This window comes from Polypterus senegalus, chromosome 10, assembly GCF_016835505.1.
Source record: "Polypterus senegalus isolate Bchr_013 chromosome 10, ASM1683550v1, whole genome shotgun sequence".
Lineage (NCBI taxonomy): Eukaryota > Metazoa > Chordata > Cladistia > Polypteriformes > Polypteridae > Polypterus > Polypterus senegalus.
Genome location: NC_053163.1, coordinates 3,927,889 through 3,949,813, shown reverse-complemented (window position 1 = coordinate 3,949,813; position 21,925 = coordinate 3,927,889). Strand labels below are relative to the sequence as shown.

Genomic DNA, 21,925 nt, shown 5'->3' with positions numbered 1-21,925 from the left:
TCTTCAACTGTCCGATTTTGGTGAGCTCGTGCAAATTGTAGCCTCTTTTTCCTATTTGTAGTGGAGATGAGTGGTACCTGGTGGGGTCTTCTGCTGTTGTAGCCCATCCGCCTCAAGGTTGTGCGTGTTGTGGCTTCACAAATGCTTTGCTGCATACCTCGGTTGTAACGAGTGGTTATTTCAGTCAAAGTTGCTCTTCTATCAGCTTGAATCAGTTGGCCCATTCATTCTCCTCTGACCTGTAGCATCAACAAGGCATTTTCGCCTATAGGACTGCCGCATACTGGATGTTCTTCCCTTTTCACACCAGTCTTTGTAAACCCTAGAAATGGTTGTGCGTGAAAATCCCAGTAACTGAGCAGATTGTGAAATACTCAGACCGGCCCGTCTGGCACCAACAACCATGCCACGGTCAAAATTGCTTAAATCACCTTTCTTTGCCATTCTGACATTCAGTTTGGAGTTCAGGAGATTGTCTTGACCAGGACCACACCCCTAAATGCATTGAAGCAACTGCCATGTGATTGGTTGATTAGATAATTGCATTAATGAGAAATTGAACAGGTGGTCCTAATAATCCTTTAGGTGAGTGCATATACACATGTCAACATATATATATACACATACATACATACATATATATATATATATATATATATATATATATATATATATATATATATATATATATATATATATATATATATATATATATATATCTATAATAATAAAAGGCAAAGCCCTCACTCACTCACTCACTCACTCACTCACTCACTCACTCACTCACTGACTCATCACTAATTCTCCAACTTCCCATGTAGGTAGAAGGCTGAAATTTGGCAGGCTTATTCCTTACAGCTTACTTACAAAAGATAAGCAGGTTTCATTTCGAAATTCTACACGTAACGGTCATAACGGTTGATAACAGTCGACAACGTCCGCCATGTTCAACTTTCTTATTTATGGCCCCATCTTCACGAAATTTGGTAGGTGGCTTCCCTGCGCTAACCGAAACCGATGTACTTACTTATTTCGATGGTAGGACGCCACTGTCGGCCGCCATATTGAACTTTCCAACGTCACCAATTTTCAAACTTCCCGTGTAGGTAGAAGGCTGACCCCATCTTCACGAAATTTGGTAGGTGGCTTCCCTGCGCTAACTAAAACCGATGTACGTACTTATTTCGGTGCTATGACGCCACTGTCGGCCGCCATATTGAATTTTACAAACGTCACTAATTCTCCAACTTCCCGTGTAGGTAGAAGGCTTAAATTTGACAGGCCCATTCCTTACAGCTTACTTACAAAAGTTAAGCAGGTTTCATTTCGAAATTCTATGCGTAACGGTAATAACGGTCAACAACGTCCGCCATATTGAACTTTCTTATTCATGGCCCCATCTTCACGAAATTTGGTAAGCAGCTTCCCTACGCTAACCGAAACCAATGTACGTACTTATTTCGGTGGTATGACGCCACTGTCAGCTGGCATATTGAACTTTCCAACGTCACTAATTCTCCAACTTCCCGTGTAGGTAGAAGGCTGAAATTTGGTGCTTATTTCGGTGGTATGATGCCACTGTCGGCCGCCATATTGAACTTTTAATGGAAACCGATGTCCGTACTTATTTCGTTGGTATGACACCACTGTCGGCCGCCATATTGAACTTTCCAAAGTCACTAATTCTCCAACTTCCCGTTTAGGTAGAAGGCTGAAATTTGGAAGGCTCATTCCTTACAGCTTACTTACAACAATTAAGCAGGTTTCATTTTGAAATTCTACGCGTAACGGTCATAATGGTCAACAAAGTCCGCCATGTTGAACTTTCTTATTTATGGCCCCATCTTCTCGAAATTTGGTAGGCGGCTTCCCTGCACTAACTGAAACCAATGCACGTACTTATTTCCGTGGTATGATGCCACTGTCGGCCGCCATATTGAACTTTTCAACAGTCTTTGTTACTTATGGGCCCATCTTCAAGAAATTTGGTACACGGGTTCCCAACGCTAACTGAATCCTACTTACGTACATATATATGTCCATAGCCTGCACCTTGGTCACCGTGTGAGGTGGGGTTGGGTCCCCCATCCTAACGCCTCCCACGTTGTTGGCTGCCTGCCTATATAAGACCGTCCGTCACTCTGGTCTCTACATTCCCTTCCTTGCTTTGCCACGGGATTCACGTCTCCCTACTGATAACTACAGCCTTTTTGTTTAATCCACGGCTTCTTCGCTGTTTTATTGTTTGTTTATTACAATTATAGTTATTGTGTAGGTATTTTAGACTTACTTTACATTGTTCAGGTACCCATTTCCTTTATCATTCCAACCGTACCCCCATTAACATGTCTATCGAGGTGATCACCATCGATCAAAGAACTATTACTTACCGAGTGGTTTCCATGCCCGGAGATACCACCTACCTTTTCCATTCTCTTTGTTACATATTGCACGGCCATATCAGGCTCACTCTTGATATCCATTGTGTCTTATGTATTGAATGACTGGGACAGGTTCAAGGTGTGGACTGATGACGGTACAGGAGATAATTAAACTACACAGGAGCACTAGAAGAGTGAAATGCTTAAGCCCTTCACCTATGGATCTGCATGTGAGTTGATGGCTGCCGCTGAATTGTTCGGTTGTCGCTTTCAAGTGCACCAAAATGGCCAAATATTTTACACCTTTCGACAACCGCCAATGCCTCTTAAACATCTTAGATTGACAGGTGACGATTTCAGTAGTGGACACTTTGATGTTTATGAATGTTTAAACTCTCAAAAGCTGGATGTGAAGTTATCGATGAAACCGATTGTGTACTTACAACGCTTGACAGATGCCGAATGTCACTTCAACACGAGTCCTACAAATACTGTCGTCATTGAAACAAACCATGAAACTCAAACCGATTATGAGAGCAGCAATCCAAGCTGTGAGATTTGAAACAAGATTACTGTTCACATGGCCAACTGTACGTTACATGCTCAGAGTAAGCTCAGCGCATAGCTTGGTCAAATTACAACCAGAGGGCCGAACTGACAACGTGGCATACAAAGAGATCCTTAACAAATAATTATTGGTATATTTTCCCTCAGTTTAAAAAGGTTAAATTTTCTTCTTAATAAAAATTTTAAGGCAGTACTTGCATGCTGCTGGTATTTTGCTAGTATATATATATACTCAGCAAAAAAAGAAACGTCCCTTTTTCAGGACTGTGTATTTCAACAATAATGTTTTAAAAACCCAAATAACTTTACAGATCTTCATTGTAAAAGGTTTAAACAATGTTTTCCATGCATGTTCAATTAACCATAATCAATTAATTAACATGCACCTGTGGAATGGTCGTTAAGACCTTAACAGCTTACAGAAAGTAGACATGTAAGGTCACAGTTGTAAAAACGCAGGACACTAAAGAGACTTGTCTACCGACTGTGAAAGATGCCCAGGGTCCCTGCTCATCTGCGTGAACGTGCATTAGGCCTGCTGCAGGGAGGCATGAGGACTGCTGAATAAATTGCCATGTCCGCACTGTGAGACGCCTAAGACAGCGCTACAGGGAGACAGGAAGGACAGCTGATCATCCTCGCAGTGGAAGACCACGTGTAACAACACCTGCACAGGATCGGTACCTCCGAATATCACACCTGCGTGACAGGTACAGGATGGCCACAACAACTGCCCGAGTCACACCAGGAACACACTATCCCTCCATCAATGCTCAGACTGTCCGCAATAGGCTGAGAGAGGCTGGACTGAGGGCTTGTAGGCCTGTTGTAAGGCAGGTCCTTACCAGACATCACCAGCAACAACGCCGCCTATGGGCACAAACCCACCTTCGCTGGACCAGACAGGAGTGGCAAAAGTGCTCTTCACTGATGAGTCACGGTTTTGTCTCACCAGGGGTGATGGACGGATTCGTGTTTATCGTCGAAGGAATTGAGCACATCTGGGACCTGTTGGATCGCAGGGTGAGGGCTAGGGCCATTCCCCCAGAAATGTCCAGAAACTTGCAGGTGCCTTGGTGAAAGAGTGGGGTAACATCTCACAGCAAGAACTGACAAATCTGGTCCAGTCCATGAGGAGGAGATGCACTGCAGTACTTCAAGCAGCTGGTGGCCACACCACATACTGACTGGTACTTTTGATTTTGAGCCTCCCTTCATTCAGGGACACATTGTGAGACATTTTGAGTTTATGTCTTATGGTGTTGACTCTTTGAGTGTTCATACAAATATTTACATTACATTAAGTTTACTGAAAGTAAAAACAGTTGAAAGTCAGAGGACGTTTCTTTTTGCTGAGTATATATATATATATATATATATATATATATATATATATATATATATATATATATATATATATATATATATATATATATATATATATATATATGTTTCCGCAGTAGCTGCACTTATGAATATGCTTGTATGTGTCACTCGCTTGATATTCTTTTGATGCCTTCTCAATTGTGTAATGCATTTTTTCTTCAGCACTCTTTGGAGCTCTTCCTTGTTCTCTGCGTATTGTGTTCACAGTCAGTTCACGTGATTACGTGGGAGGCGTGACGATGAGGGACGCAACTCCGCCTCAAATAGCGACCGAGCTGCAGGCTATGGCTGTACATATGGTCGATAGTAGGTTCCAGTTATGACCGTTACACATAGAATTACGAAATGAAACCTGCCTAACTTTTGTAAGTAAGCTGTAAGGAATGAGCCTGCGAAATTTCAGCCTTCTGCCTAAACGGGAAGTTGGAGAGTTAGTGAATGAGTCAGTCAGTCAGTCAGTGAGGGCTTTGCCTTTTATTAGTATAGATTATTGTAGAATCAACTCTTGGCAGTGGCCAGCAGGGCAGCGCATGCATACGGGTGCCGTTCTCATCCCTACCATCTTCGCCGTCACTTCCCCTACCTCTTCATATCTTAAATCATTCTTGAGGCAAACTGAAGAGCCAGCTTAAGTGAAAAATTAAGAAAAACGTACTAAGTAATTGCAACACAAACACTGACTTAATCAGTTTTAATGCGAAAAGACAGAGAAGAAAGAAGAGAAGAAGCGGGCGGCTAGAGTGGAGAAACTAGGAAAACTAGGAATGCTCAAGTCAGGTGGATTCACTGTGCGTTATCGTCCAGTGTGCCGTTACTGGTATATATATAATCAGTTACAAGTCGACAAAGCAGGCACCAGCATTTCAGTTTTTGGTTGATTATTTTCAAAGTGAAAGTCACAAGAACCTGTGTGTTTCACTAGTCATTAGCAAACGAGGGGCCAATATTATTAGTTAGGTAAGTTAACTAAAATGTTAGAGAAGTCAGCACACATAAAGATGAATTCTGGGAAGGCCCCTCCACAATTTCTATGACCGAAACAATGCTGCTCTTTACCACAGCTAAATATTCCCATGTAATCTGAAGAGACCTCAGTTAGGACTTTAATGAATCTCCCTTTAGTTTCCATGATTTCTGGAATCAGTCATCTGCAGACATGGCCTTCTGTGTGAATTCTTTAATGACTCTGTTGATGTGCAATTACACTTTTTTTTCCTATTCACTTTCTCTCTGCATTCTTTGTATTTTCAGTACCAAGGATGGTGCCATCATATTTTTTGATGGACCCATAATGCATCTTCAGTGGTGCAGACAAGTCCTGAAGGGATGCCATAGCCTGATATCACTCTGTAAAGTAAACAACATCGAAATTAAAAGATCAGAGAGAGAAAATAATGAAACTTAACTTAATACCACTCATTAAATTCTTGTAGATTACTGTGTCCAAGTGCCCCCCTCATTTGGTTCATCTACACTCCGGTCAAAGAACTGGATCATCTCAAAACTTTGTCACGGGCTAATCATGTCAATTCCAGTTTAGGTTTACTGTCATGAGTATTCAGGACAACAAAATTCATATTTGCTTATCTGCTCAGAACAGACAACAATATTACAATACCAACAAAAGACACACAGAGAATTTGTACATAGCAGGTTACACTGGCATGTGTCATATGTCCCAAGCAGAAGGAGGCTGAGTGACAGTAATATTCTGTGCCCCCCTTACCACCCTCCGCAGTGAGCCAAGCAGGTGCCATACCAAGATGTGATTGATGGAGCCATGTGAGGATGGACGCGTTTACCTCTAGAATTTCATGAGAATGAAGAAATGTAGCTTCCCTCAAATGTTTAAAGTAAAGGTGCAAGTAACAATCTTGAATAAGAGCCGAAATATGTTGTGCGCACCTCAGTTTGTCCATGATGGTCACTCCAAGAAATTTAAAGCTGTTCACCCTCTCCTAAGCATCCCCTCTGTTACAGATAGAAGTGTGGTCTGCCCTCTCCCTCAAGTCTCTGACTGGCTCCATTCTTTTATTGACACTGAGGGTCAGATTCCTGTCCTACCACCACTGAATCAGCAGGTACACCTTTCCTCTGAAAGTCGTTTCATTATTGTTGGTGATCAGGCCCATGGCGGTGTTGTCATCAGCACATCTGGAGCTGTTGCTGTGCATGGACACACAGTCATAGTAGAGATCTCAGTGCACATCCCTGAGGAGTCCCGTATTGCGGGTCAGTGTGGAGGATGTCATGCTACCAATCCACGCACTCTGAAGTCTGTTGGTGTCCCATAGCATGGACGTAACGGAAAGGCAGGGAGCACACACCTCATGGGTTGACCATTCATCCATTTTCAGGTCCACTTATCCCGAGCAGGGTTGCAGGGAAACTGAAGGCTATTTCTACAAGCACTGGGCATAAAGCAGGAACACCCCTGGACAGGGTGCCAGTCAATCACGCAGCGAATACAAAAGCACACAAATCAGGGGCCAAGGTACCAATGCCAATTTATTTCACCTGCACATTTGTTGGACTGTGGGAGGAAACCCGCCTGGACATTGAGAGAACATGCACGGAGAGCCTAAGACATGCAGCTGAAAGGCAACAGCTCTACCACTGTGCCATCAAGCCATCCTAAGACTTTCTCAGTGCCCCCTTTTCTATTTTTTCCATCCTTCTTTTTAGGTTCATTCTGCAGCTGAGCTTAAAATGTAGATGCCCTCCACTTACCTTGTCTGTCACTTATGATGGAAGGCAGGGATGGATTTGAAACCTGACTGGTATGGAAGTTAGCTTACCCAGCTGAGAGGCCCTCATGAATGGATGGATGTCCAGGCCACGCTGAATGTTGTTCCCTTACCATGTTGAGAGGCCAATATATTCAAACTGTGAGAGGGTGCCTCTCTAGGCTATGTCTACATCCCCTATGGATGGTGGCAGCATCCCTCTGTACACTCAAAGGGCAGAATGGGAAGTTTAGTCCTAGTGGGTGCCCCATTTGGGGTACTTGGGTGCCACCAGGTGGAGCTCCTGACAAGAGGCTCCCCTGTTTAGTAGAAGTTTTTCCTGACCCAGGAGTATTCCCTGGTGTTGTAAATGATCTCCACCCAGGGAAGGAGGCCAGAAGCCCACCAGTCGACACCAAAAGGTTGAGGGGCTGGCGCCAGCCTACTCAGAGTCAAAATGCACTTCACTATCAAAGTTCAAAAAATGTTTTCAGCAAAGTCCCATAATACACTCAAAATGCCCAACAAGGGGAAAGGATTACCATCAAACCCTGGATTGAATAGAAAAAGGCAATGCAGTACTTATATACAAGGTGGGAAAAATACAGAAAATGTTCATAAAAGTGAAAAATAATCAAAAAATAAAAATACTTGCCTGACAGGGAAATCAAGCAAAGGAGTCCCAAATCGAAACCCACTAGAATATCCACGAATCAGATCAAAAACTCAAAAGGAAACACCACACTTACAGGATTCATCAAAATCCACCAGAGGAAAAGAAAACAAAAGAGTTAAATTATTATAAGAGTATTGAGCCTGAGACTTGTGTCACCACGAGTCTGTCTGGGGTTTGGGGGTCTGAAATGCCTATGTAGCCCACTCTACGCTTTTTCACTATAGGTGCCGCTTCTCTTGATACCTGATGATTATAAATGTTTCTGGTAGACTTCTAAAGTCCTCCTGGTGTGTGCCAGTTTGTGGTCTTCTTATGTGGTGCAGCTCTTTTGATAAACTAGATATTGCATTATAATTCTGCTAACCTTGTATTGATCCATACTGTTAATGATGCTCCATGAATTCCTTGATCTATCACTCTTAAAAATCAAAGTGCCGGAGTCCTTCAGAGAGATGCTATAGGGGAACTATTTTAGGTTTCCAAAAGACCCATCCACAAGAAAGTTCCAGAAAGAGATTTGAATTACAGTGGAACCTTGGATTGTGAGTAACTTTTCAAGACGAGCTAAAATTTGTAATAAATTTTGACTTGATAAATGAGCGAGGTCTTGCAATACGAGTAGTGTGTATACGCCTTGTCTGCCGAGAGTCACATGATCACAACTGAGCCGATGGTTTTTCTCTCTCTCTTGCTGTGGGATTGTGGGTAATCGTTTCCCATTCTCGGGCTCAGTCGGCGTGCCTCACTCATATAGTCAACATCTGTACGAGTGTATACTGTCTACTATAGCTTTGTGACTACGTCTGTGTGTGTTGTAATGTGTTGAGTGTCTGTCTTGCACCCCAAAACACTCAGTACTTTAACGACGCCAGCTTTATTTAGCTTGAAACAGGAATAGCACTGTTATTTATTGCAGTGGGATCTGCCACTCTACTCACACACAGACACAGCAGTCAGGCAAGGTCGGGGCCAGATTGGTGGCCAAGTAACACTTTGTGTGCCCTGCATTTATAATTTTCCTTGTATCACTCATTAACGGCAGGCACTTATAGCATGACCACAATCTTTTTCGGATTCGCTTTTACGGCGAACTGCTACAGCGCTTGGCAGCCTGCGGTTGCTTCGGGACGATATTCCGCATGTCGTCCCGTTGGGTGGAATTCCAAAAGAGTTTAGAAACTCGCTCACACCAGCCATGATTCTTTTCAAAGGTAAAGTGCAGGTTAATTTGTTTTATGAATTTTTACCTTATATTTTGTATTAAACATTTTATATGAATAGTTTTAGGTTGTGGAATGAATCATCTGAGTTTCCATTATTTCTTATGGGGAAATTCACTTTGATATACTAGTGCTTTGGACTGTGAGCACGTTTCCGGAACGAATTATACTCGTGAACCAAGGTTCCGCCATATTTACATTTATAGCAGACTCCATGCAGTCAATAACAGTGGCTAGCTGGTAACAGTCAGTCATTTCCCAACTTGCTGTATCCTAACTACAGGGTCATGGGGGTCTGCTGGAGCCAATCCCAGCCAGCACAGGGCACAAGGCAGGAATAAACCCGGGCAGGGTGTCAGCCCACCGCAGTAGATGGTAACAGATTTGTGAAATACCAAATGGCTTGTGGTTTTAAAAAGACTCTCACAGCATACAAGAGCACAGGCTAAGTTCAAGTTTTCTTAACCTGTTAGGGTCCTGCTAGGTAGCCCACCATACATTAAAGGTTTACATTTTTTTCTACATATTAGAAAGTTTTTCAAAGTACAAAGAACCAACTTCATATGCAAAGAACCCATCCAGAATGACTGGTGCTTAAGGTAACCACACAACCCATTAAAGAACCATCATTTTTAAGAGCGTACAACACACTACATGAGTGTTAGTGAGGAGGTCACTCCTACTATGGCTGATCACAGGCATGCCAATTGTTTATTTATAAGATGACGATGTCCAAAGCCATCTGCATACTGAAGAAGAGAAACCCAACTGCCACCCCGCCAACAGGACTAAAACTTACTGTGCAGATGCTGGCGTAACCAACGGCTGGTTGTGTGGGCACTTGAAGCAGACCCAGTGTCCGTCGATGCTGTTCCTTCGCTTCAAGGCTGCAGGCGGCCTTTTAGATGATGTTCTGTCACGCATGTTGATGAGTTTCTAGTCACAAAATGTGAAGCCCTCTGCTTTTCCAAAGAGAAGCAAAACAGAATTAATTTAACAGATTGCTTAACTACTCTTTCACCCACAAAAAGGACAATTTGGAGTCAGCAGCTCACCTGACTTGCACATCTTTGGGTGTTTGTGAGGAAAACTGGAGCACCAGGAGGGAAACCCCAGACAGAAAGGTGGAGAAAGTGGGTTATGGCTGCGTGTCTGAGGGAGATCTGCAGTCAACTGGTGATGAAGAAATGATCGCTGTCATGTGCCCAGTGCTTCCAACATAACCCCCCTTAAAACCTGCGCTGGAATAAATTGGTCTGACTATCTGACTAGCACCATCACCTCACAGATCTGGTTTTAATCCCACATCGAGGTGTTGTCTGCGTGGAGTCTGCATGTTTATTTCATTTCTACATGGGTTTTCCTCAGACATTTCCAAAGACCTATACACACTAGGCTAACTGGCAAACCCAAACTGTGTGAGTGGGCCTTGTGATGGACAGGCACTGGTCCAGGGACTACTTACTGTTGCATCTCCGTCACCCTGAATTGAATTAAGCTGGAGAATGTAAACGTCATTTATCTGCAGCTTGTGTGCCACCTAGTGGACAATGAATGACCAGAAACCAGCAGACATTTTCAGAGTTTTTCCACATCTCGAAGACAAGTGAATCAGCGACTCAAAACGGTGGGCAACCGTTTTGTATTAGTAAATTTGCTTTAAATTATTGTCTACTGAATTGCATTACGATTACAGTTAATGTCAAAATTCACGAAATTCCTGCAGTTCAACAACAGTGAACTGCTTCATCACATTTATGTCGTGGCCCAGTTTACTGTGAAGCCCCTGTAATGCACTTTGTTGTAATATTTAGTTATAAGATACAGTAAAAGAATACGAAAGCAATGCAATTAGCCAATAATTTACTAAGTCAATTCACAGTCGTTTTTTTCACTGTACAGAATCCACTGAATTTCTTTGCACGTGGTAATCAATATTCAAAACGTCGCCACTCTCCGGCACCATGTTTAGTGAGTTACTACCTAAAAACCTCAGTCTTCTTACTGAAATAACTTCTTATCTTAAATCACTTACTGTAAGTTTACTGTATATAGCACCTTTTAGCCACAACTAAAGCTGAAAAATGCCTCTTTATAAAGCAGGCCTTTATCCTGTAAAGCCAAAACGGCCCCCATCTGTAGACTCCTAGAAATGAAGGTGCCAGAGCGGTTCTTCAGAGTGCTGCCGCAGGGGAACCGCTTTTGTTTCCCTAAAATACCCATCCACGTGAAGGGTCCAGAAGGATCATTTAGTTTATTTAGATTTGTAACTGGGCCCATACATTAAATAACTGTGAAGAGATAATGGATTTGTAAAATGCCAATGAGTCCTGAGTTAAAAGTACTCTCGCTAACATCGACTTAGTCCTGGTTTTCTTTCTCTCTTATTCCGTTCGTGTCCTGATTATTTTTTATTTTATTTTATTTTATTTTTTTCTTCAAAGCACAAAGAACGCATCCCAGAATGAAATAATATCGTGTTGATGCGAATACAAAGACATCAAGACTGCAGGGGGCGCACTTCCAACAGCCCAGGCACGTTTCTTTAATTAACGAAGTCAAAGCGCCACTCCGCATCTTGAGAAGCGCGACGGCCGTCCACTCGAAAGTAAACTCGCCGGAGATTTATACTTTGTACATCGAATTTAAAATAATTTAACTGAAAATGATCACATATTGCTTAAATGTCACTTTAACCAAATTCAGCGACGTTAAAATGATTTAACCCGTCAGATTATTGTCTTTTAAACAGATGCATAATCCGTTTTCGCCCGGGGGTTTGTTTCCTGCCTTGCGCCCTGTGTTGGCTGGGATTGGCTCCAGTAGACCCCCGTGACCCTGTAGTTAGGATACAGCGGGTTGGACAATGGATGGATGGATAATCCGCTTTTGTAATTGTTCACCTGTTTTATGTTAATCTTAAATAAATAAATATTTTGGGTATAATTCATTTAATTTTGATATCTGAATTAAGTGCATCATACTAGAAACATTTTGTGTGTAATTTACATTATTATTTTAATTGGGTTGAAATTATTAATCAAAACTTTAATGACTTTAGTTAAAAAAGGAAAAAGTCATCTCAAAGTCAGCACATCAAGGTTATTTTACGGTATCAAGGTGCATTGGCAGTAACTAACATTCAAATAGTCATCATCTGCCCTTTATCGACACAAGGGAATATGCATATATATTCATCCAGTTTCTAACCCGATATATCCGAATACAGGGGTCTGCCGGAGCCAATCCCAGCCAGCACAGGGCACAAGGCAGGAACCAATCCTGGGCAGGGTGCCAACCCACCGCAGGACACACACAAACACACCCGGGCCAATTTAGAATTGCCAATCCGCCTAACCTGCATGTCTTTGGACTGTGGGAGGAAACCCACGCAAACACGGGGAGAACATGCAAACTCCACGCAGGGAGGACCCGGGAAGCGAACCCGGATCTCCTAACTGCGAGGCAGCAGCGCCACCGTATATATATATATATATATATATATATATATATATATATATATATATATATATATATATATATATATATATATATATATATATATATATATATGTGTGTGTGTATATAGTATATATATTATGTAAGACTGTGTAATGGTTTACAAAATTGTGTAAAATGTACTTTTTATGGATTGCCGGCTTTGCCGCTGGGCGCCGGGAATTCTTTGGAACGACCTGATGTTAACACAAGGAACTCTTTATGGAAATTTTCATATTTTATGCAACTATAAGGAAAGTCGTGTACATAACACTTGCTTATCCAGTCACCCGTCTATGTCTGAAACGCAGAGGGTTACAGGGGTTTATCTCATCCGCCATCGGGCACAAGGCATGCAGGGACAATAAGCAAAGCACCAGCCCATAACATGGTAAGCATACACATGAGGGGCAAATTCAGTCCACCTAACTGCGCGAATAACCCACACGGACATGAGGAGAACATACAAACTCCACACATGAAGTTTATTTTAAGCTGGAAACATGGACATACTCATTTAAAAGGTGATACAAGACTATTGATTTAAACATTGTGAAATCTGAAATACGTACAACAAAATAACTAGAAACGCAGAACAATATGATAATAATACCAGGACACATGATCATTTTAAGTAAAATTAGGTAAACAAAGTAAACACCCCAGTGATTTTTTTTAGAAGCACCTTCTCTCTGTTAGGAGTTACAGGAAAATAACAAATACGTACTTTTCATGAGATACGTGCACCTTTCGCGTTTTGCCCACTGTCGTCGTGTTGTTACGCGGACAGAATGTCTGATCGTCTATCTCACTGTTGCGGTCTGCGTCTATGCGATCCACCAAAGACCAACAAGACCAGACGTTATCTTTGAGAAGGGTCTTTGGACGCAAATATTATCTTCGGCACTCGGGTGTTTTTCATTCTGTCCTTTGAATGTGCCCTCTTCTTCCCGGGCTTGTATAGCGCGAATCTTAACTGAAATTTGAAAAATGCAAACCTGGGGACATCCGGTCCCGCCCGTCTGACCGTTGCAATATGAGTGTCATCCATCCAGAAAGAAAGAAAGAAAGAAAGAAAGAAAGAAAGAAAGAAAGAAAGAAAATGCACCTGCAAGGCAAAACGAATTTACCTGTAGTGACAGGTATCAACAGGAAGACGAGCAAATGGATTGTTTTTCTTGTTTGAGAAGCGCTTTAAAAAAAGAAACGCTTACAACACTCGAGTTATTTTAAGGTAACATTAATGTGAAAATTTAAAGGTGTCACAGCAAGCAAATGTGGCATTTAAAAAAATCGAAAAGAGAAATGAATCAGCATAGTTTCTGTGTGTGGGTGGGGAAGGTTTCGCAAGCCTTCTTTCAAAATCCCCCTTTAACCTGTTTGGGTCTTAGTTGTAAAGAAAGCTGTTTTTAATCATTTGCTCTGTCCCGGCCTCCTTCCCGTTTCAGTTTTTAATCGGTTCGGCGCTGCTGTCTCGCCATTAGGAGACGGGCATTCGCAATCTGGTTGTTCTCTGTGAGAGGAGTTTGCATGTTCTATCCGTATCCACGTTGGTTTCCACCGGGTGCTATGGTTTCTACCCGCAGTCCAAAGCCATGCAGACAGGACGAACTGGCATTGTTAAATTGACACCTGATGTGTTTGTATATGCGTGAGTGTGTGTGTGTGTGTTCTGATCCATGACTTTAATTTATATGACATGTAAGTGCTGTCCCACCCCACTCCAATCATTTTCTCCACCCACTTATCCAAGGGGGCAGCGCAGTGGTAGTGGGAGTTTGCATGTTCTCCCCGTGTCTGCGTGGATTTCCTCCCACAGTCCAAAACATGCAGGTTAGGTGCGTTGGCGATCCTAAATTGTCCTTGGAGCATGCTTGGTGTGTGTGTGTGCCCTTCGATGGGCTGGTGCCCTCCCAGGATTTGTTTCTGCCTTGTGCCCTGTGCTGATTGGCTCCAGTAGACCCCCGTGACCCTGTGTTAGGATATAGGACTGATTGATTGACTTATCCAAGGCATTGTCCTTCTGGTACCTACCCAAGCAATCATCTGGGAACAAGGCAGGAACAACCCCTAGACAGGGTGCCAGGCCATCACAGGGTGAACACACATGTAGAAACACATCAGGGGGCAATTTAGCACTGCCAGTACATCTAACCTACCTGCCATCCACACAGACATGGGGAGAACATGCAGAATCCATAAACAGGAAACTGCTGGGACACGAACCAAAGTTTCTTTACTGCACTACCACTGTGCTACACTTCGACTTGATGTCCATTTGGGTAATTAAGATGAACAGCATTGACAAGCCTTGCTGGGCTGATTAACCTGCATGTTCTTATCATAACAGGCTGTAAAGAAAGCATCTCAGTATTTGAACATTAGAACAACTATGATGATTACAGGCCATTCAGCCCAACAAGCTGGTCCATCTTTGATTGTCCAAAATAACATCACGTTGACATTTGAAGATCCGTAAAGTCCTGCCGTCCACCACTACTTGGTCACTTATGCCACGTGTATCTTCTAACCATTGTGAAAAATCTGCCCTTAACAAGTTTCCACCGGTATGTGTCCCCTTGTTCTTGTTGCAGAATTCATTTTAAAGTGACAGGATTCAACTGCACTCATTCCCTTCTTTTATTTTATTCACTTCTGTCATGTCACTTCTTAATGCCTGTTTGCTTAAACTGAAAAGACTCCATTTCTCCTCATAGCTCAGACCTCTCACTCCTCTAATCAGTCTGCACTTTTAACAATCAAGGTGCCAGAGTGGTGGCATAGGGGAACCATTTGTGCCCTGTAAAAAAAATAATGCTGCACTTACGGTAAAGTACTAGCAGCTGTGGTTGCCAGAATTTTACTGTAAAAAAGATGGTGGCAATATTTTTAGGTCTACGGTATAACTTTGTAGTAACTAATTTAAGCATACCCTGATATCCATGCACTGTAATAAATATGGCAGTCAAAAAACCATTAGAAAATATTGTCAGGATCACCCTACTCATTTGGGGAGCTGCACAACCTGACATCCTACTAGCCTTCTTCATTGCTTCTGTCCACTGTCTTGATGTAGGTAGAGGAGAGCCCACTATGACTTTCAGATCCTTCTCATAAGGTGGACTTTCCAGTTTCAGACCTTTTGTATTCAGATCTGACATTTCTTTCCATTTACTACACTTACATTAAATTTCATTACCCACAAATCTGCCCAGCCCGTGTTCTTGTCCAAGACCGTCTGTAACAATTTTGCTGAATCTTCACTATTTGATCTTTCATTCTGTTTGGTGTCATCTGCAAGAGTAGCCAGCTTATTGATTATGTTGTCAATATTGTTAATATTTATTAAAAAGCACTGACCCTTGCTGGACACCATCATCAAAGTGGCTCCTCAGAGATGCCACAGGTCAATCATTTTTGATTACCAAAATGACAATCCATGTTCTGTTCCATTAAGAACCTTTTATTTGTTAAGATCCATAACAGGCATAGTCATAAACTAGTGTCTCATGATATTTGATATTGCCTTGGATAAGCTGGTTGAATAGACTGATGGGCATCAAGTTGAGTTTTAAAAGTCCCTAAAATCCTACGGTCTACTACACCACACCTTAAAAAATAAAGGTGCTGAGGACGTTATTCTGAGTGATGACACATGGGAGCCATGTTTTATTTATTTATTTTTTTCAAATTAAGCCTCCACAGGAAAGTTCCAGAAAGAACCGTTCATTTATTTAGATTTGTAACAGGTTCTATAACTAGCCATGAACAGATGATAACAGATTTTGAAATTCCAGTGGGCTCAGACAGGTTTTCTTGATCTGTTGTATCTAATAAGATGGCCTACTAGACATTAAAGATCTCTCCATTCCTCACCACCGTCCTCTTCAAAAGTCCAACGTGCCAGCTTCATATGCAAAGAGCTCTTACCTGAATTAAATGGTTCTTTGACAAGCAATGACTCTGAGAAGGACATAAAAAAGCACTAAAGTGCTGTTAATTTTAAGTGTATAATTGTAAAAATGCTAACCGCTATAATTATTTATGTATTTGGGCCAGTTTTGTACCCGCTACACACCGCAGCTGGAATTCCCGTTGAATATATTGCCTTATCAAAAGCCACCAGATGTGGGCGTCGGGACTGTGAAAACGTCAATGCAAGCGTCACATAAAAGCATTGATTAATTTCTGCCGGAATTTAAGAATGAATAACCAAGGCTATGAATAAAGCTTAAATAATTAAGTGTACGAACAGATACAAAAAGATCGTTTTACCTTGGGTGGGGTACAAAGATAGTCGGCAATCAAATACGAAAGTTCCAAGGACAGAAAATTAAAAAAGTTCTTGAAGTGCTCCGGGGGAGAAAAAGAAAAGTAAACGAAATCATAATGTTTTTTTTTTTTTTTTTCAGCTTGAACATTTCTAGAAAAATCCCACACAGCAGTTTTAGTGAAAGGCTCTTCTTTATTTTCGGAGGCGTCTAATCTTCTCTGAGTGCACAATAGAAGCCACGGTTCATGCAGCTCTGTATTACAAAAAATAAAATGTCTAGTATGCCTAACTAAAAAGGAGAAGGAAATACATTTAAAATACCGGAACGACACGTACTTCTCCACAGAGTCACTGCTTGACAAAGAATTTTGTTCCGTAAAGGGTTTTTTTGCACATGGAGTTGGTTCATTCGGCTTTGAAAAGGCTCCTAATATGTGGACGAAACAGAAATCTTTAAAATCTAGTAAAGACACGAAGAGATCAAGAAAACCTGTATTGAGCCTGCGTGAGTGTGTGCAACGAAAGTCCTTTTAAAATCAGGAAAATTGCGCTTGCTGTGTGCATTGATCCCTTTTTTCTTAAGGACTAGCCCTCTAAGGTAGTGAGTGGTCTGCATTACAATTCCATTTAAAAACATAAAGCTGGAATCTATCTATCTATCTGTCTATCTATCTATCTATCTATCTATCTATCTATCTATCTATCTATCTATCTATCTATCTATCTATCTATTATATAGTGCCTTTCATTTCTAGTTATCTATCTATCGGTGACTAACGGGAAGAATTGCAAGTGCGCTTGTGCACCAGAAGACGCTCGTGCACTGCTGCCACCTGGCGGTAGTTAAACCTCATGAGACGTGTAAATCGAATGTATGATAAAAAAGAATTGTTTTTAAACATTGGATTCAGAAAGTAACCCGACCCCTTCACTTTCTGCGCCCTCTGTTGAGAGGAAGATGTAATTTAAAATGGATAAATCTGCCATTTTTGACCAGCAATCTACACTTAATAACCCATCATGATAAAATGAAAACGTTTTCAGAAAGGTTTGCAAATTTATTAAAAAGACAAACGTCTCTTTCATACAAGTAGAAGGATGCATACCTTGATTCCATACTTTGAAGAAGCCCCTTTGACTGCCATCTCGCTCAATTTTTCTTTTATTAGCATTTTCCATGCTCTCTCAACGTGGACAGTAATTGAGTTGTACCTTACCTTGAAACGTTTGCCTTCTTTTTCTGAAATAATTTCTTGTGCTTGATGTTTGTTAGAAGTATAATTAGAGAAGTCCATCACTCTCAGTTTTTTTGTATTACAGTATCTGAAGGAAGAATTCACAAAGCCTCTTGTACCATTCATAACTAAAGGGTCAGGTAATAGAACTACAGGGGGCATTAATATAAAGAGTTATTTAATGTGAGGGGGACTGTGAGGTCCCTTCACCTAGATTCCCTGTCTTCCTCCCCTCATTATATACCACCTGGAAAAGTTATTGCAAGGACTTTGTCCTCTTTTGGACTCCCTGTCAGGACAGATTAATTTTTTGCCCCTCTTCTGGGATGCCCTCTATTGCTCCTTCATCCCTGACTGCTCACAGCATTATAGGCTTGTAGGCTCCTTATTGTCCAACTACAGTGGAATTCTTATTATCATGTGCTAATCAATATAGAAGTCATGTGAAAAAGTAAGTATACCCCATGGAAACTGGTCACTTTTTCCACAAACCTGACCAGGCAAACACCTTTATCTTTAGGCACTGTTTGCATGAACATCTAATGTTTGCCTGTGGAAGTTGTGTTAAAGTCAACCACTTCCATGGGGTGTGCTGCAAATCTGCTGTGCCAGGATCAGTGACTTAAGCTGCCTTACCTTCAAATTCATTTCTTGCTTACCTGAGTAAACCTCAGAACACACCAACAGATAAGCATTACATGACGTAACTGTGTCAGGCATGCGCAATTATGGTACTTGAAGGGCTCTGCTGAAAATGTCATAGATACTCCTGACCAGGAGAGGGCGCAATCACTGAGTTCTTCTCCCTTTTTGTCCATAGACATGACCAGGAACCAGAAGATGAAGAGTGACATCACTTCCTCTATAATTCCAGAAAGTCTCAACTATTCCACCTTTGTTGTCGTATATCTGTAATCCGACCCAGAAGTCGGTATTTAGTTAAGAACCCACGTCTGTATGAGACTCATCTGCTCATCAGGAGTGATTTTTCTCTAAACCACTAACCCCCTCAGTCCATTTATTTCACTTTCGATCCTACTTACAGTTACTTTTGTCATATCATCATCAAACAGGGTGGTTGTGGTGACTCCCCAACTCCTTATCTTTATAAGTGACAATCCAATAGGCAGACCCAAAAAAGTGACCACTCAGGTCAATGAGAGCAAACAAAGAAAACCTTTCTTCTTCTTCTTCTTCTTCTTCTTCTTCTACATCTTAAGAAATATGAACAGAATACACCAATTCCTAATACATCCACCAGTCAAAGGTAATCACGGTCACTAGTGTAGTCAGCTCATTTAGTGACACCATCTTTATGGACATTTGCTCCTCCTGTGTGAATCTTCTGGTGTCGTCGAAGGCTTACCGAATTGATGAAAGTCTTTTTACACTCTGAACACTGATACGGTTTTTCGCCAGAGTGAATCTTCTGGTGGAATTTCAGATTTGAAGTCTGCCTGAAAGTCTTTCCACACTCCGTACACTGGTACGGTTTTTCACCCGTGTGAATCGTCTGGTGGATTTTAAGGTTGGATGCCCTGGAGAAGGACTTCCCACATTCAGTACACTGGAACGGATTTTCTCCCGTGTGAATTCGTTGGTGGGTTTTAAGTTGTATACCCCGGGTGAAGGATTTTCCGCAGGTAGTACATTGGTAAGGTTTTTCTCCTGTGTGAATTCTTTGGTGTTCCCTAAGGTTGGAAGAATTCCTGAAGTCTTTTCCACACTCGTTACAGTGATATGGTTTTTCCCCGGTGTGAATCCTCTGGTGTTGTCTAAGGCTTACCGAATCTCGAAACGGTTTCCCGCATTCATCACAATGATATCGTTTTTCACCGGTGTGAGTTCTGTGGTGTTCCCTAAGATGTGCCGAATTCCTGAAAGCTTTTCCACACTCAGTACAGTGAAAGGGTTTCTCTCCGGTGTGAATCCTCTGGTGTTGTCGGAGGCTTACCGAATCCCGTAAATTCTTTCCGCATTCACTGCACTGGTATGGTTTTTCACCAGTGTGAATCCTCTGGTGTTCCCTAAGGTTGGCAGAAGTCCTGAACGTTTTTCCACATTCGGTACACAGAAACGGTTTCTCTCCAGTGTGAATTCTCAGGTGCTGCCTTAAGCTTACTGTGTCCCCTAAAATTTTGCCACATTCTGAACACTGGTACAGTTTTTCTCCTGCATGGATGCTCTGGTGGAGTTTAAGACGTGTATTTCTCCTAAAAGACTTTCCACACTCTGTACATTGGTACGGCTTATCTCCTGTGTGAATGCTCCGGTGACCTTCAAGACTTCCCTGATTCCTGAAAGTCTTCCCACATTCAGAACACGGGTAGGATTTTTCCTCCGCGTGAATTCTCTGGTGCCGTTTGAAATGTGAAGTCTGTCTAAAAGACTTTCCGCACTCCTTACACTGATACGGTTTCTCACCGGTGTGGATTTTCTGGTGGAATTTCAGATTTGAGGTCTGTCTGAACGTCTTTCCACATACCGTACATTGGTAAGGTTTTTCACCCGTGTGAACCTTCTGGTGGATTTTAAGGTTTGAGGCCCTGGAGAAGGATTTTCCACACTCAGTGCACTGGTATGGATTTTCACCTGTGTGGATTCGCTGGTGGATTTTAAGCTGGATATTCCGGATGAAAGCTTTTCCACATGTGGTACACTGGTAAGGTTTTTCACCCGTGTGAATTCTCAGATGTTCTGTCAGGTTGGCGGAAATCCTAAAAGCTTTCCCACACTCACGACACTGATAAGGTTTTTCTTCAGTGTGAATTTTCTGATGCTGCTTAAGGCTTACGGAATCCCTTAAGGTCTTCCCGCACTCAGCACACTGAAAAGGTTTGAAACCCGTGTGAATGCTCTGGTGCAGTTGAAGACTTGAACTCTTCCGAAAGGCCTTCCCACAAATGCCACATTGGTGGGGCTTCTCGCCGGTGTGAATGCTCAGGTGTTCTTGGAGGGTTACCGAATTCCGGAACATCTTTCCACATTCCGAGCACTGATAGGTTTTCTTATCGGTGTGAATTCTCTGATGTCGTTTAAAGTGTGAAGTCTCTCGGAATGTCTTTCCACACACCGTGCACAGGTACGGCTTTTCTCCCGTGTGAACCCTCTGGTGGATTTTAAATTGGTAAGCCCAGACAAAGGACTTCTTGCATATGGTGCACTGGTACCGCTTGGTCTTTGTGTGCATTCTCATGTGAAGCTCAAGCTGTTTGGCTCCCGTGAAGGAATTTCCACACTCGGAGCATCGGTAGGTCATCGGTGGAGGGTGAATGGTCTGATGGCTTCTAAAATTTGATGAATTCACATGTTCGGATTTCAGATTTAATTTAACGTTACTGTGCTCACGATTCCTAATGTTTACAGAGTGCTTCACAGTCTTTCCACCCACACAATCAATAGTCAGTCTCTTCCTTTTAATTTCGGGAGTAATCACCACTTCAGAGATCTCCTCTTTAATGTTTTCAGTGCCGAAACATTCATTCTTCACACAATCACCTGCAATCCCAGTTAACGCCACTGGATTATCTTCTTGCTTAATGCAACCAGAAGCCTGCTCAACGACTTCCCATTCAGTTTTTAAAGCGTGAATGTCGGCAGCTCCCTGAGCGGTCAGATCGGTGCCAGCCATTAACTCTGCAGTTTGGACGCAAAGGCCTGTAGGCAAAAGATACAAGTCAACACACTGTATACGTTAGCAATTACGCAATGTCTCTTCAATGACTCTTCAACCGTTCTTTAGGTTACAGAAAACAATTTGTTACAAATTAAATACGTAAAAAGGTAACTCTGAAATAAACAAATAACACAGGAAAAACTGAAACAAAATATTGTACTGCTAAAACGGGAAAATTTAGCAGGGGTCAGGGATAACGATCAGGCAAAGAGACAAAGGAAAAGATCGAAACTGGAAAATTAAAAGGTGTGTCAGCAGACCAAAAGTCAAAGCCAAAAAAAACGTGT

The 21,925-nt window shown here is 42.0% G+C and overlaps 1 protein-coding gene and 1 long non-coding RNA gene across 5 annotated transcripts in view; both read right to left on the bottom strand.

Moving 5' to 3' along the window:
- Positions 1 to 5,496: 5,496 nt before the first annotated feature.
- On the bottom strand, positions 5,497 to 13,540 carry LOC120536548. Its single transcript, XR_005635140.1, has 3 exons — positions 13,182 to 13,540; positions 9,756 to 9,915; positions 5,497 to 5,681 (listed from the first exon to the last, which is right to left on the bottom strand). It is a non-coding gene; the product is annotated as an uncharacterized LOC120536548 (long non-coding RNA).
- A 3,931-nt stretch (positions 13,541 to 17,471) lies between these two features.
- The window catches only part of LOC120536545 (zinc finger protein 345-like), a 28,433-nt gene continuing 23,979 nt past the window's right edge, over positions 17,472 to 21,925 (bottom strand). For 3 of the 4 annotated variants that reach the window (XM_039764931.1, XM_039764932.1, XM_039764934.1), the window contains one exon: positions 17,472 to 21,619. In XM_039764931.1, coding sequence (XP_039620865.1) covers positions 19,257 to 21,619 — 2,363 coding nt within the window. In that variant the 3' untranslated portion in view covers positions 17,472 to 19,256. The remainder of the gene's footprint in view (positions 21,620 to 21,925) is intronic. The other variant, XM_039764935.1, reaches the window with a different exon arrangement.